At 43.5% G+C, this 14,265-nt stretch overlaps 1 protein-coding gene across 1 annotated transcript in view; it reads right to left on the minus strand.

The window, feature by feature from the left end:
- Nucleotides 1–661: 661 nt before the first annotated feature.
- CDS1 (CDP-diacylglycerol synthase 1) overlaps nucleotides 662–14,265 on the minus strand; it is a 66,396-nt gene continuing 52,792 nt past the window's right edge. The window contains exons 9-13 of the mRNA XM_040967172.1: nucleotides 13,815–13,883; nucleotides 11,208–11,360; nucleotides 9,087–9,206; nucleotides 7,198–7,301; nucleotides 662–2,378 (exon numbers count right to left, since the gene is read on the minus strand). Coding sequence (XP_040823106.1) covers nucleotides 2,249–2,378; nucleotides 7,198–7,301; nucleotides 9,087–9,206; nucleotides 11,208–11,360; nucleotides 13,815–13,883 — 576 coding nt within the window. The 3' untranslated portion in view covers nucleotides 662–2,248. The remainder of the gene's footprint in view (nucleotides 2,379–7,197; nucleotides 7,302–9,086; nucleotides 9,207–11,207; nucleotides 11,361–13,814; nucleotides 13,884–14,265) is intronic.

The raw sequence follows: 14,265 nt of genomic DNA on the forward strand, positions 1-14,265 counted from the left end.
ACCATCAGCTTTCACCTCCACCCACCGGGAGTTCACAACCACCAGCAATCCCTGTGACAGCCGGCTCTGGACTTTGGTTTCTCTATCACCACACACACTGGAATTCAAAGCTTTCTTCACAGCATAAATATAAAAATGATTGAAGTCAAGGTTTTAGGGCAATCTTTTGTTAAAATATACTCTATTTTAATACATATGCTATAAAAAGGTCATTTTTAGAGCTCTGTTAAAATTAAGAATTTACTTTTTAAACATATAGAATAATGTACATCCAACTCTTCAAAGTCTATTCCAGGAAAACTTCAACTGTGGCACCAAATAGTTCTAGCTTCAGGGTTTCTTTCCAGTAAGAATGGTTATATAATACATATATTCAATGCTCTCTTATAATTCTGTAGTGCGATGCCTGAGTAACTGAAATACAAATGCAGAGGGAGCTGTGTGTTTTCCCTCGTGCAAACTACTAAGTTTTAAATATAAGCTCCTATGATAGAACTTTTATTTCACTTTAAAAAAAAAAAAACTCTGATATCCTAAATTCTTTCGTGATCAATATTTGGAGCTGCCAATGGGGCAGATATTACAAGGTGATAAAAATTAACTTGTAGGTGGCCCAACTGTGCGAGTGCTCGTTGTCCCCTGCACAGCAGTTCCACCGGGAATGGCAGAACACCTCCAGGGGAGATACATCAGCTGAATGCAGACCAGACCAAGGAATGAGGTCTTGGTACTGAGTGTACCTACATCTGCAATCTTTTATTTTAGATATAGTTGTAGGATGGAAATCTAGAAATGAAAATTTGTATCTATTTAACCCAAAATATTTACTCTTTTCGTTAGCAAAACATTCTTTAAAATATATTTGCTTCTCCTCTCTGGATATTTAGCCAGGAGCACTGGTAGTTTCAAAGGCTTAGAGCCTCCCCTCCAATGTTTCAAATGCTCTTGCAGAGAATACACAGCAGCGGTAGATAGCTTAGCTAAGACCACTGATTACAAATGCACCTGCACGTGCTCAGAGCACCCAGCCCGCCGCAGAGGGGGCTCTCGCTCATGACGGGGACCACTTCTGCTTCATTTTTCATTCTTAGAAGAAAAAGCAATCAGTCACTGTCTTCAAATTTTATGGCATGATGCGAAAGAGCAACGGGACAAGCCTTAGCTGTGACCAGGGAGTGGCCCTGTGCCTGAGCAGCCAGGCATCTGCCTCCTTTCCTGCTGGGCTTCCGGAGGGAGAACGCAGGCACCAGGACCTGGATGGGCAGGGCCTCCCTCCTCCGAAGAACAGGTCTTCCTCACTCAGTCAAGCACCCTGCAGTCTGCTGCAAGTCACTGCCCCTGTCAATCTCAGCACAGACTCCTGGCTGCAGGGCGTAGAGAAAGCAGAAAGAAACCAAGAGAAAGTCTTGACCAGGCGGCAGCCATTGCTGCATGTCCCTGCTGCTTCCGGGGCTCTGTCCTCACTTCCCATCAAAGGGAGGGATCTGCACTTCGTGTTCTTTGCAGTCAAGTCCTCTTTTGTTTCTCCTGAGAACCTTCTGTGAGTTTCTGTGTTTCCCCACAATGCTATCAGAAGCAGAGGAGGCATGCTCCCAGAGCAGCCAGTGAGCGCGGACCTTTCAGCCTTCCTCTGGTCAATGTTGAACCGGCCTGAGAGCACAATGCTTTCTCCTGGCAAATGACCACCTCTTTCGCAAGTGGACAATCTTTTTTTTTAAGGGGGGAACAGGTGTCCAAGGCGGCCCTTCTGAAGATACTTGAGGCCACGGGAGGAGGAAGTGCAGGAGAACAAACTTCCTGCCAGGCCTCACATAAAACATCTTGCTCAAGCGGAGAGCAGCTCCAAGTGTGAAAGTAAATATTAGTGTCAAAGGTCCCTGTGCCAGATGCACTCTTGAGATATCCTCCATGTTCTTACTTTATAGTGTTTGACTTTTTAAAAACACGAGGCTTTTAACGGATGAAACCAAGAGCGAGTGAGGGGAAGGAAACGGACATTGGAAAATGCGCCTTAGAAAAGGTACCGGATATTTTTGCTGGCAATTTGCTACTTATTCCATAACTTAGATCAAGTACGTGTTTGTTAAATATTCACAGTAATTTCAGAAGAAGAAACATTCAGATCTGTAAAACTTCAAATCTATTGCATTTTAAAGCTTTTTTTTTTTTTCTGTACAATTACAAAAGTCCATCGGCCTGTGCTTGCCTGGAGAGCCCCGTCTTGCTGGGCCTTCCCCCTGTGGGTCCGTTACACCTTCAGGGTGGGCTGCAGGAGTCCTTTCTCGATGAGATGCGTCTTGAGGGCTTTGTATATATGTAGCTGCTGCTCCGGCTGAAGCACCAACAGCTGTTGCAGCACGCGGCTGGGATTCGGGCCCCTGGCGGAAAGGCAGAAAAGACAAGGTTGGTGTCACTGTCACACAGCTACATGAAGCCTACATCCCAACGGAAAGCTAAAGCTATGAGGTCTGCATTGTGCCTAGACAGTTAAGCTGCCACCTGCAATGCCAGCATCCCATAGTGGCACAGGTTTGTGTCCAGGTTGCTCCACTTTTAATCAGGCTCTCAGTTAATACATCAGCGAAATGCAGCGGAAGACGGCCCAAGTAAGCACGCCAGCCCTTCTGTCATTGTAACTCCAACTTTCAAATAAAAGAAACCTTTTAAAAACAACATGAAAAAGTGTCTATAAATGAGAATAGCAGTTCCTCACCAGACTGAAACAGCTCTTGCTCAAATGCCCAATATCTGACCCAAGGGGAACAGAAACCCAGATGTGGAAAGAACATGCAAACAAAGCAAAGGAACAATACCAGGCAGTTCAGGGGCAGCAGACCTAAGTTCTTTAAACAAACAAACAAACAAACAAAAAACTTTTCTAAAGAGACACCCTAGTTAGAGGTGAGGACAAATAAACCCTGAACTGAGTCAAAAGACTGCAAAACTATTCCAAATAATAAAAGAAGTCATCAGGAATAAAAACAAGGCTGGAAGCATCACAAAACCAGATTTCAGGATATGCTGTAGGGCCGTTGGGGCCAAGGCAGCCTGGTAACGGCACAGTTACAGACGCGTGGACCAATGGGATACACTAGAAATTCCAGAGATTAATGAAGGACAGTGTCTTCAACAAATGGTATTTGGAAAATTGAACTTCAGCAGCTTGCAGCAGTTAGAAACCAGGTCCCTGCCCTTTACAAAAATCAGCTCAACAGTAGATCAAGGATCTAAACATAAGAACTGAAACCATTAAATTACTAGAGGAAAACATAGCGGAAATGCTGTGACACACTGCAAAGGCGAAGGCTTCTTGGATAGAATCCAAAATCATAGGAAGTGAAAGCAAGCATAGACAAATGGGATTACATCAAGCTAAGAGGTTTCTGCACAGCAAAGAAAAGGCTCAACAAAGAGGCAACTGACAATGACAGAAAATATTTGTAAACTATGTATCTGATAAGGGAGTAACAGTCAGAATGTATAAGTTCAAGAAACAACAGCATAGGGCCCTGCAGCATGGACTAGCGGCTAAAGTCTTTGCCTTAAACGCGCCAGGATCCCATACGGGCACCGGTTCTAATCCCAGCAGCTCCACTTTCCAACCAGCTCCCTGCTTGTGGCCTAGGAAAGCAGTGGAGGACAGCCCAGTGGTTTGGGACCCCGCATCCATGTGGGATACCCGGAAGAAGTTCCCTGGATCCTGGCTTCGGATCGGCACAGCACTGGCCGTTGCACTCACTTGGGGAGTGCATCATTGGACAGAAGATCTTCCTCTCTGTCTCTCCTCTTCTCTGTATATCTAACTTTGTAACAAAAATAAATAAATGTTAAAAAAAGAAAAAGAAAAAGAAACAACAGCATAAACAATCCAGTGGAGAAATAGTCAAAAGACATGAACAGGCGCTTTTCAAAGGAGGAAATATAAATGGCCAAAAGGCAGATGAAAAGGTGCTCAGGATCACTAGCCATCAGGGAAATCCAAGCCAAAACCACAGTAAGGAATCACTTCACTCCACTTGGGATGAATGTCACCCCTAAGTCAAAAAATAAATGCTGACGAGGATGTGGAGAAAATCATGCCGTGACACACTCTGGTGGGAACGTTAACTGACAATTACATAAACCATTAAGGAAGACAGTGTGGGGATTCCTCAAAAATACAAACGTGGATCTTCCACCTGATGCAACCATTCCACTCCTGGCAATAAGCAAGTGAAAGTGCTATCTGTGCCCCATGTTTATGTCATGTTTCTGTGTATATACACACACACTGGAATACTACTCAGCCATAAAAAATGAATTAACATCATTGCAATAAAACATGCAACTGGGGATCACCATGTTTAATGAGATAAGCCAGTCCTCCCCTCAAAAAAAAAATATTATGTTTTCCTGATGTGCGGTAGCCAATAAATAAGAGTACAAAACTTTTTTGACATAGATGAGAAAAAATGACAATCTTGGGGTTTAATATTTCCAGTCCTTGACTATATTTCTCAACAGCAGTCTTTCTACTTTTTCTTCACTGAATTTCTTTATTCAGTGGAGTATTAAGAATGCAAATGTAATATAAATTAAAAATATGTTATCACAAAAATTAAAATGCAAGAAAGGAAGGGAGCCTGGATGAGGCAGGATAAACCAAATAGAAGGTATGAAAATATAATTCGAATGTGTAGCTTCTAGGACATTCCACATGATAGAAGGCACCCTGTCCAAATATCCCCATGGAACTACAAATGTTCAGGAAGCAGCATGCCTAAGTCCTGAACCTAGCCCTGAGGCTCCTGCCTGAAGCAGACAAGAGGAACATCAGCTGGCATTCCGGAAACGTGTGCTTTAGTGCAATGGTGGACTTCTACTCACACACCATTCCCTCCCTGGACGACTGCAGCCTCAACTCATTTATCAGCCAGGACTTGTGCTTCTGCAGTTACATTGCTAAATGCTAGTTGGTCAAACTAAGGGTGAACCGAATCCAATTCTTGATAAACAACGACTATTCCTGGTACTTTCTACCGTCCACTTGAACAGAAAAGTAGATGGTTGATTTTTGCTTGTGGATAGCATTAGGCAAAACAGAATGGGCAACAAGCAAACAGCAAACTATGTTTTGGGAGTGCAGAGGCTTTTAAGATATGCACATGGGTAAGTAAAAGTGTCATTTATAATGAAGACTGATCAAATAGGACTGCTGGAAAGTGGGAGGTCTCTGCAACAAAGAAATGCCTGATTACAATGAAGATGCGTGCAGGAACTATTTATCATAGAAATCTTTGATTTAGCCAATTGCACAACAGCCCAGATAAGCCATCCCCTGGGTCACCTTCAGGCACATGGCTCAACTCATCTTCCAAAAACCTGCGGCCGTATGTTTCTCATGACCAAGTCAGAACCCAGCTGATCCTATCACATTTCTTCCAAAGATTCAGCAACTTCATAGAACAAACCCAGGGTGGGCACCCACAGAGAAAAGCAATGCCATTCTAGCAAGTTCAGCTAAATGCAAAATTATGTCAGCAGGTGCTCCCAGACAGCTGCGTCCTGGCACCCTTACTGTATGTATTTCCAATTGTCTAAATATTTGCTCTCAAGTGGCAGACCACCTGCCTCAGCATGACTTCTCTCCACTGAGACAATGAGGGATTTCTTCAAAAAAGAAAAAACCAGTGTGACTTAGGACAAAAGAGATCAATTCAACAGAGACATGACAATCCTAAGTCTACACACGTCCTTAACACAAAAACTTCAAAAGACATAGTGCAAAAACTGACAGAACCAGAAAGAAGGACATATTTATAAGCTTTAACAGAACTCCCTTGGCAAAAAAAAAAAAAAAATCATTGCAGAAAGCTTAATTAAACTTAAGCTTTACTTAGCTGACACACACAGCACGACATTTGAAGGTTTCCGCAGTCACATCTGTTTCAGGTGCACGGGAAACATGTACCAGAACAGAACACAGGCCAGTGTCCTCTGACCATCGTGACATTAAGACAAATGTCAGTAAGGAAAGGAGAAACAAAAGATGTTCATTTGTTCAGAAATGAAACAATACACTTAATAACCCCTGTATCAATGAAAATCAGAAAATACAAGTGAATAAATGAAAATATACATACTGTAACTTGTAGGGTAAGGAGAAAGTGATCCTTAAGGGGAACTGTATGGTCTCAGATGAAACTCAAGGGACTTTCAAACAGTTCATGGAAAGTGTATATGCTCAAGAAACCATGTACATAGATTTTAAAGTCTTTTGACTAAAGCTAATGTATCTGTATTCCAAATTTCCACTAAAGGGTCTGAAATATCCTTTTATTGGACAAGGCTGCAGAGATCAGTCATCTAAGCTTTATCTCATGAAGCTATTCAATACAGGAAACTGAAGCTAAAGAAATGGTAAAGGAAAGGCAGATGAGTAGAAATCAACGAAGCAGAAAATATACAGCAGTGAACACGAGCAAAGTCAGAAGTTGGTTCTTTGGAAAGATTAATTCTTTGATATAGTGCTAGCAGGGCTGCCTTCCACTCCACCATACACACACATAAAAATTGTTACTGAAATGCTCTCTTTGCTCTGGGGATATATTTAAATGTGCACTTAGGAATTCTCTAAATATGCATTTCACTCCCAATGAAGGAAATCCATCTTATTTTGATGGCTCAAGATGGGTTAGTAAGTGTTTTGCCGACTGGTTCTCCCCAGGAGACCACAGAAAACAAAATCAGCAAGTGGTTGATGAGGTCGGACTTCATGCCCAAAGCTGGCATTTTAGGAAAGAGCCAAAACACTGAGGCTTAGTCACAAAGATAAGCTTTCCTATATCAAATAACTGGCCCAGTCCACCCACTCACCAACCAACTACTTGTATTATACATACAAGTATTCCCAGTTCCTGATCCCTGCAAGGCTCACGCCTGAAAAACCACATCACTGGTTTCAAACCCAGTGACACCTGTCTTAGCTGGGTCTCTTACACGCTCCTGTGAAGGACCATGACACACACTGTTGAAATTGCTCAAATGTATGGAAAGTGACTACAATTTAACCAATATAGCTGAGCATGACAATTCCAGGAAGCACCGTTCACTTTGATGTAGTAGACTCCCAGTGTTAGAAAAAGCTTATTCAAACTCATGTTGACAGCACTAACCACCCAAAGAAGGCATTAAAAAATTTTTTTAGTGTAAAAGTACCTTATAAAGCTTGTGATGTACACATGCACAAACGTCGCCATCAAATACTGACAGTCAAATCTGTCCATTATCCCGCCGTGTCCAGGGATGGTGTTTGCAAAATCCTTTAGAAGCAAACACATATGTTAGCATGTTTACCCATCAAAAACTTACCTGACACAAAATTCCTGCCTTCTGATGTGTCACATAGCAGGGACTGTATAAGAAAAACGCTACTGAAGTTGTCCACTAACTACAAATGTGTTAGAACAAGTTTGACATACTAAAACTACATCCTGCAAATACATGCTTATTTTGGAATAATGTCTCAGCTCACCCACAGCTTTCAAATGGCACTCATTCAGCGTCAAGTAAACGCACTACTACCATCTCAGTTAAGGAGACCTATCCTAATAAGAATGTGCTCAGCCATCACTGATCGCGTTGCACTGCAGCCTCTCCTTGGGGTCCCAGAAGCCACTTGGGGAGCTGCTTCAGTGGCGTTGGCAAACGTGCAACCAGTTCCAACTCACATCTACCCCGGTGGGCCTTTCTCTGGAACAAACATTTTACTGTCATGGTTAACATCTCTTCCTGCTTCAATGTTGATGTAAAAGGAAAGTCGAATCAGCTAGCTTGTTTGCAATATGTGAGCCCACAAACGGCCACGCTGCGAGTGGGGAGCGAGCCCTTCCAAACTGCACTCTGCAGAGACAATCCACGCCCACGCAGGCAGGAGTCACAGCTGGCTAACTGCTCCTGCTCTATTAACGTAGGCAACCTAAGCACAAGGAAGCTGAAAAACGCATTTCAAATGTTAACACATTTATTAAATATATTAGACATTTGTTAAATATGTTAACATATGCTAACATATGTTCATTTCAAATATGTTAAAAAAAAAAGTCTCACCATTCAACAAGAAATCCTGCCTGAGAGACCATTCCAGAAATATATGTTCTCTATTTTAAAAACGATTCTATGGTTAGTTTTTGCCAACTAACTTCATTTCCTCCATTTCCTATTAATAAAGCACCGGAGGTAACCAGCTGGGGAGCAAGTGTTGTTGTGGCACAGCAAGTTAAGCCTCGGCCTATAACACCAGCATCTCACCTGGGTTCCAATTCCAGATCTAGCTGCTCCAGTTCTGATTCAGCTCCCTGTTAACGTGCCTGGGAAATGTGCCAGTTCCTCAAGGAGACCTTCCCTCCCCAGCCCTCCAGCTCCAACAGCCACCCTCTCACTCAGGATGGCACCACCTTTCACCTTAACCCCCTGGGGCCATGGAAGGGAGGCTGGGCGAACAGGGCTGAGACCTGCTGCTTCGTGATGATCCCAGTTAACCAAAATGTCAGGAGAGTTTAAAACGCCTAATCCTGGGGTCAGCAGCCCCAGAGCAAATCCAGCCGTGGCTTGTGGCTGTGAATGAAATCTCATTAAAATTCAACTACACCCACTCATTGGCAGGTGGCCTGTGAGTGGTGTTAAGTCCAGATCAGACAGGTGATATAAAACAGCGTCCCCGGTCCAGCAGAGTGGGCAGTCACAGCCAAAGGCTCTTCCTCGCATCCCTGCAGGTGAGGCTGCCCCCGACACAGAGGCTCACACACTGCGCAGGGCTGGATTCTCACAAGAAGATGCTGGGTACCACAGTACTAGAGCACACACGCCACATCAGGCAAAGAGGACGCTGTGGCACCATAAAGTGCACTGAAGCCACGTGGCTCAGCTGGACCAGAAGGGGCATTCCCCGTCAGCCAGGCAGCATTTCTGCTGGGGAAACACAGCACAGGTAAAGAGGTTTTTTTGCCTGGCAGGATAACAGTGACCCAAATCCTGAGTGACCAAATCCTAAGTGACCTGCTCTAATTCTACTCTCCAACCTCCGAGCAAAGAATCCCCATACATACCTTGATTTTGAAAGCTCTTTTGAACCCACTGGCAAAGAACCCTCCAAATGGGCCAATTAAAGATGCAAAAGTTGAAAGAGCAATGCTGTGAATCTGGAAGGGGTACAAGCTCACTGTTTCCTAAAGTGGAGAAAGAAGTGGAAGGCAGGTGAGGGTTGGTGGGGTTAAACTGTTTGAGCATGAACACAGTCCAAGGCCCGTGACCTGAATGGTAGGCTGAACCATGCTCCCACTGTCTGTTAACAACACTGCAAGGATCAAGGAGAAAAACACCAGCTCAGCTTCCTGCACCCCACCTGCAGAGCCAGAGGAACCCCATTCACTGCTGAAGCTCACTGCCAAGCATGCCGCCTGTGGCCACACTGCCACCGCACCGGCTACTCTCTAGCGCCACCCAGTAGCTCTTACGATGGTGGCTCGCTCGGAAAGAATCAATTAGTTACGTTTGTTTTTTCCACTAGCTGTTGTTTTTATAGTTACATAACTTTGTCTCATTTGAAGAAATAAGGGGAATGTTTGCCTCTTCTCCTAAATTTCAGTTGAATGGCATGGGAAAACACAGAAAAAGCTGTTTAAAGATGACCAAAATTGAGCCCCAGGAAGACAGTTACCAACAAACCGGAGCGAGGACCACATGCATGAGAACTGGTGTGCAATGGCTGCAGTTCAAGAAAGATGTGAGAAGATCAAGTTTTGAAAACATTTTCCAAGCAACAACCAGGAGCCTAATCAGAGACTGGAAGCATCATGACTTTTTGGCTGGTAACAGATGGCTTGGGGATGAAAAGAAATGCAGGGAACTCAAGCACAATGTATTCAGCAAATCATATAATATAAATCTGTGCTCAAAAGTTCTGGATGCTAGTGGCGGGCTTTGGCACAGCTGCTCAACTGCCACTTGGACTGCCCACTTTTCACACCAGAGTCCCCAACTTGACTTCAGCTCCTTTGCTTCTAATTCAGTTTCCAGCTTTTATGCACCCCCGGGGCCACATCAGACCCTGACTCAAAGGGATGTTCCCTGCTAACCATAAGGGACACCCCTATGGCCTTCGAGGTCCTGGATTCAGCCTGATCCAGTGCTGGCTGTTACAGGAATTTAGCAAGAGAATGAGTGGATGGAAGACGTCTGGCTCTCGGTCTTTCCAATAAAATGAAATAACAAAAACATTTTTACACAACTGATCTTAGTTTAAAAAGTAAAATATTTTGGGCCCAGCACAATGGCTCAGTGACTAAACGCTTGCTTCGCAAATGCCGGAATCCCATGTGGACACTAGTTCATGTCCTGGCTGCTCCACTTCGCATCCAGCTCCCCACTTGTGGCCTGGGAGGACTCTGGAGGATGGCCCAAGGTTTGGGATCCTGCACTGTGTGGGAAACCCAGAGAAAGCCCCTGGCTCCTGGCTTCGGATCAGCTCAGCTCTGGCCGGTGCAACCGCTTAGGGAGTGAGCGGTAGACAGAGGCTCTTTCTATATTTCCTTCTCTCTGTAAATCTGCCTTTCCAATAGAAATAAATAAACCCTTAAAAAAAAACTGTTCCAGGTGCTCACGGGTGGACACAGAGGCACACATGAGTACTCTATCTTCCACCTGCCCACCATCAGTCTTGATGACACTGACCAGGTGGGTGTGACTGGCGACATGTCAACCCCTTTCAGTGGAAGACCTCACAGATGCTCTAAGGCAAAAGTGTCTTCCACAAGGAAAAATCCTTTTCAGCAGAGGAAGCTTTCTGCACTAATAAACACCCTCTAAAAATCAGGGGCCCTTTGAACGTTAATTAGGTTTTAAACTGAGCTAATTCAATAACAGGTGAAACTCATTCTAATCTGTTTGATTCATTACACGCAAAAGTCCTCGTCAGTACGTAAGCCATTAGGCCAAGAAGTTCCTGCCATCCCAAATGAAATGCAGTATTCATATTTTTCTGCTCAAGAAAGTAAAATAACAAGGAGAGAGAACATATTTTTTTTAATGATAAGCAAACACTAGACCACTGTAATCATAATTAAAATTTCTGCGGAAACCGGTTCCCTGCAAAAACTCCAAGTCCCGCTTCTGCAGGGGACTTTGGGTCTTGAGAGTTGGGGATCCCTCACACGGGCGAGTGCTCTTACCTGCCTCCACACGGCCTTCAGGAAGGAGGGCAGGGAATAACTCCGAAGCTGGAAGAGCTCGGAAGGCTCACATTCCGTGACAAAGGAGTTCACGTCGCTGCGGTACTCCACCGGGCAGACAAAGTACTGGTACTTGGACAGCACATAGGCGGCCTGTGTAAAGAGGCAAGAATTCACAAAACATGGCCGGATGTGGAATACCTGAATGTCTTCCTATGAACATTCCATTAAGGGTTCTCAAAGTTAGTTGGGTAACCACTGGCCCTGTAAAATACTTCAAACATTTTCAGAACATGACATTTCTAGAGACTTCTAACTTGACCACAAAAAGGGGAGAGTGGAGAAAGAAAAAAAAGAAAGCTGAACTAATTGTAGTAATATCTACATTTTAAAAATACAACCAATCCCTGATAGCTAATGGTTACAAAGAAATAGGAGAATAGAGGATGGAGGTTGATAATAGACAATCCTACTTAATTTGGCTAATGATTCAATAGTGATCCAGAATGACTGGGAAAGGAAACACTATTGTTCATAACCAACCCGTCCCTGGTCACATCACTGCAACTGAGCCATGAAAGCAGAACAGTGAGGGTCAGCCTTGTGGCAGAGCAGGGCAAACTACCAGTATCCCATTCACTCACAAGTTCGAGTCCCAGCTGCTCCACTTTCAAACAAAGTGGAAGATAATAAAGCATTTGTTAGAAATTTAAACTGCTAAATATCAATTTATTCTTTCTCTTTTCTATGAACCCATTCACTCCATAATTCTGCTCTCAAGAATCATTAACAGTATAACAGTGTTACACTCACACTGTAACAACTATTATACTAGGAATGAAAATAAATAATTTTGCTTCCAAACAACCGATTTCTTCAAAACCGTGTACTAAAAAATTAGTTTCTCTCCTCATTAACTCTTTCAGATACTGCATTCTTCATTTTCTTTTGAGGATATGACTGCTCCTGTAACATTACCAAATGAGTCTTTTCTAATACTAAAAAGTTTTATATTAACCTAGTATTTTAATTATTCTTGATTTATAATATACAAATATTGAACAGAGGTGGATTCTTTCTCATTCTATTTAGTAATATTGTTCTCTTGCACGGAGAGTTTGGAAAATTTTATCAAATTCTATTAATTCCTCAGGAAGAACAAGCTAAACTAACAAGTTAGATGCAGGACTTATGGTAGCTTTTCCCCATCCAGGACCATGGTACATTTCTATTAATGTTCTTTTTATCTCTTCACACATACACACACCTTTATGCTTCATGTATTACCAGTTTTATTTATGTAGAACAAGTGCCAGATACTAGAGTCTCATAAATTTAAACTTCCTAAGGATAATTCTTACTTACGTTTCTCTTATATTCAACCATTTTACTATACTGATTCTCAGTTGGCATTCTGTAATAAAAACCTAAATTTTATAACTGCAAAATAACTTTAAAGATACAAACAATAAAGGAAAATGTTAATTATTCATGCTAACAAACTTTTTCTGCGAGTCAAGCTCACGACGGTAACCATCCACTGAGCCATGTGGTCTCCTAGGGTTAAGAAGGTAAAGCTTGGGCCCAGTGCCATGGCTCAATTGGCTCATCCTCCCTTGCAAGCACTGGCATTCCATATGGGCACTGGTTCATGTCCAGCTGCCCCACTTTCCATTCAGCTCTGTTATGGCTGAGGAAAGTATCAGAGGATGCCCCAAAGCGGTGAGACCCTGCACCTGCATGGGAGACCTAGAAGAAGCTCAGATCTGCTCAGCTCTGGCCATTGCAGCCATTTGGGGAGTGGACCAGTGGATAGAAAATCTTTCTGTCTCTTCTCCTCTCTGTAAACATTTCAATAAAAATGACTACATATTTTAAAGATAATAACAATAAGCGGAAGCTTGGGGCTGGTATGGTGGTGTAACAAGCTAAGCCTGTGCCTGCAGAACTGGCATCCGATATGGGTGCCAGCTCAAGTCCCAGCTGCTCTACTTCCAATCCAGCTCTCTGCTTAATGCCCTAGGAGAGCAGCAGCGGATGGCCCGAGGCCATGTCTCCCTGCATCCATAGGGAGATCCAGAAGAAATTTCTGGTTCCCAGCTTCAGACCAGCTCAGTTTTGACCATTGGAGCCATTTGGGAAATGAAACAGTCATTGGAAGATCTCTCTTTAAAGTAAAAAAAATATATCTATTAATCTCATTTTGTTAAAAAAAGGGCAGAGATTTTCAACATCATTTGCATTCTTACATATTACTCAAAGCCAGCTACTATTCTCACTCCCCTACGCACAGCCACGCCCTGAGACAGAACAGCACTCAGACACACAGCAGCAGCACCACGGGTCTCCCGCCTGCCTGTGTGTTAAGATCACCGGGGGCGGGGGCACTAGTTTGCCTGAACAAAGGTTGGGACACACACTTTGTTACGCTGCCCAGGCAAGTCTGATGCGCAGCCAGGAGGAGAGCTACTGTCGCACGCAGCTGCTTCTTGGTAGCTAACACCTTATTAGTATTATTTTGTGGCTTAATACTTTAAGGTGTGGAACAAACTAAGAAACTTCATACAGTTTATCAAAAGAAAAGTCAATTATCTTCAAAAAACTCACAATGAATCCAAACACGACTGTGGAGAAAAACCCTCCAATGAATCCTTCCCAAGTCTTCTTAGGGGATAACTGAAAAGGGCCAAAGAAAATCACAGAGTTACTTGGTTCACACACAACACTTCTGCAGAACGTTCAAGGGGTTCCTACACTGTACACCTGTTTCCCTCCTGCAAGCCCATTTTCCTCGGTCCACTGATCCTGACAGACTTGGGCAGTGCGCTCCCTGAATACACAGAACATGTACGCCCCCAGCCATGCCACAAGCTGTTAATAAATGTCTGCTGCTTATTTTTTTTCCTCCCATAGGACTTTACTGCATACTGAAATGCTTACAGGAACCTCCATAACGGCTGGCATAGCTCCAGGTACACAGAGTTGGCATTGACCTGCCACTGAACAACAATGACAGGACTGGGACAAAACCCAGATATTGTAGCTCGCCAGATTTTCC

The sequence above is a fragment of the Ochotona curzoniae genome, unplaced genomic scaffold (assembly GCF_017591425.1).
Source record: "Ochotona curzoniae isolate NIBS_2020 unplaced genomic scaffold, NIBS_Ocur_1.0 scaffold_4506, whole genome shotgun sequence".
Lineage (NCBI taxonomy): Eukaryota > Metazoa > Chordata > Mammalia > Lagomorpha > Ochotonidae > Ochotona > Ochotona curzoniae.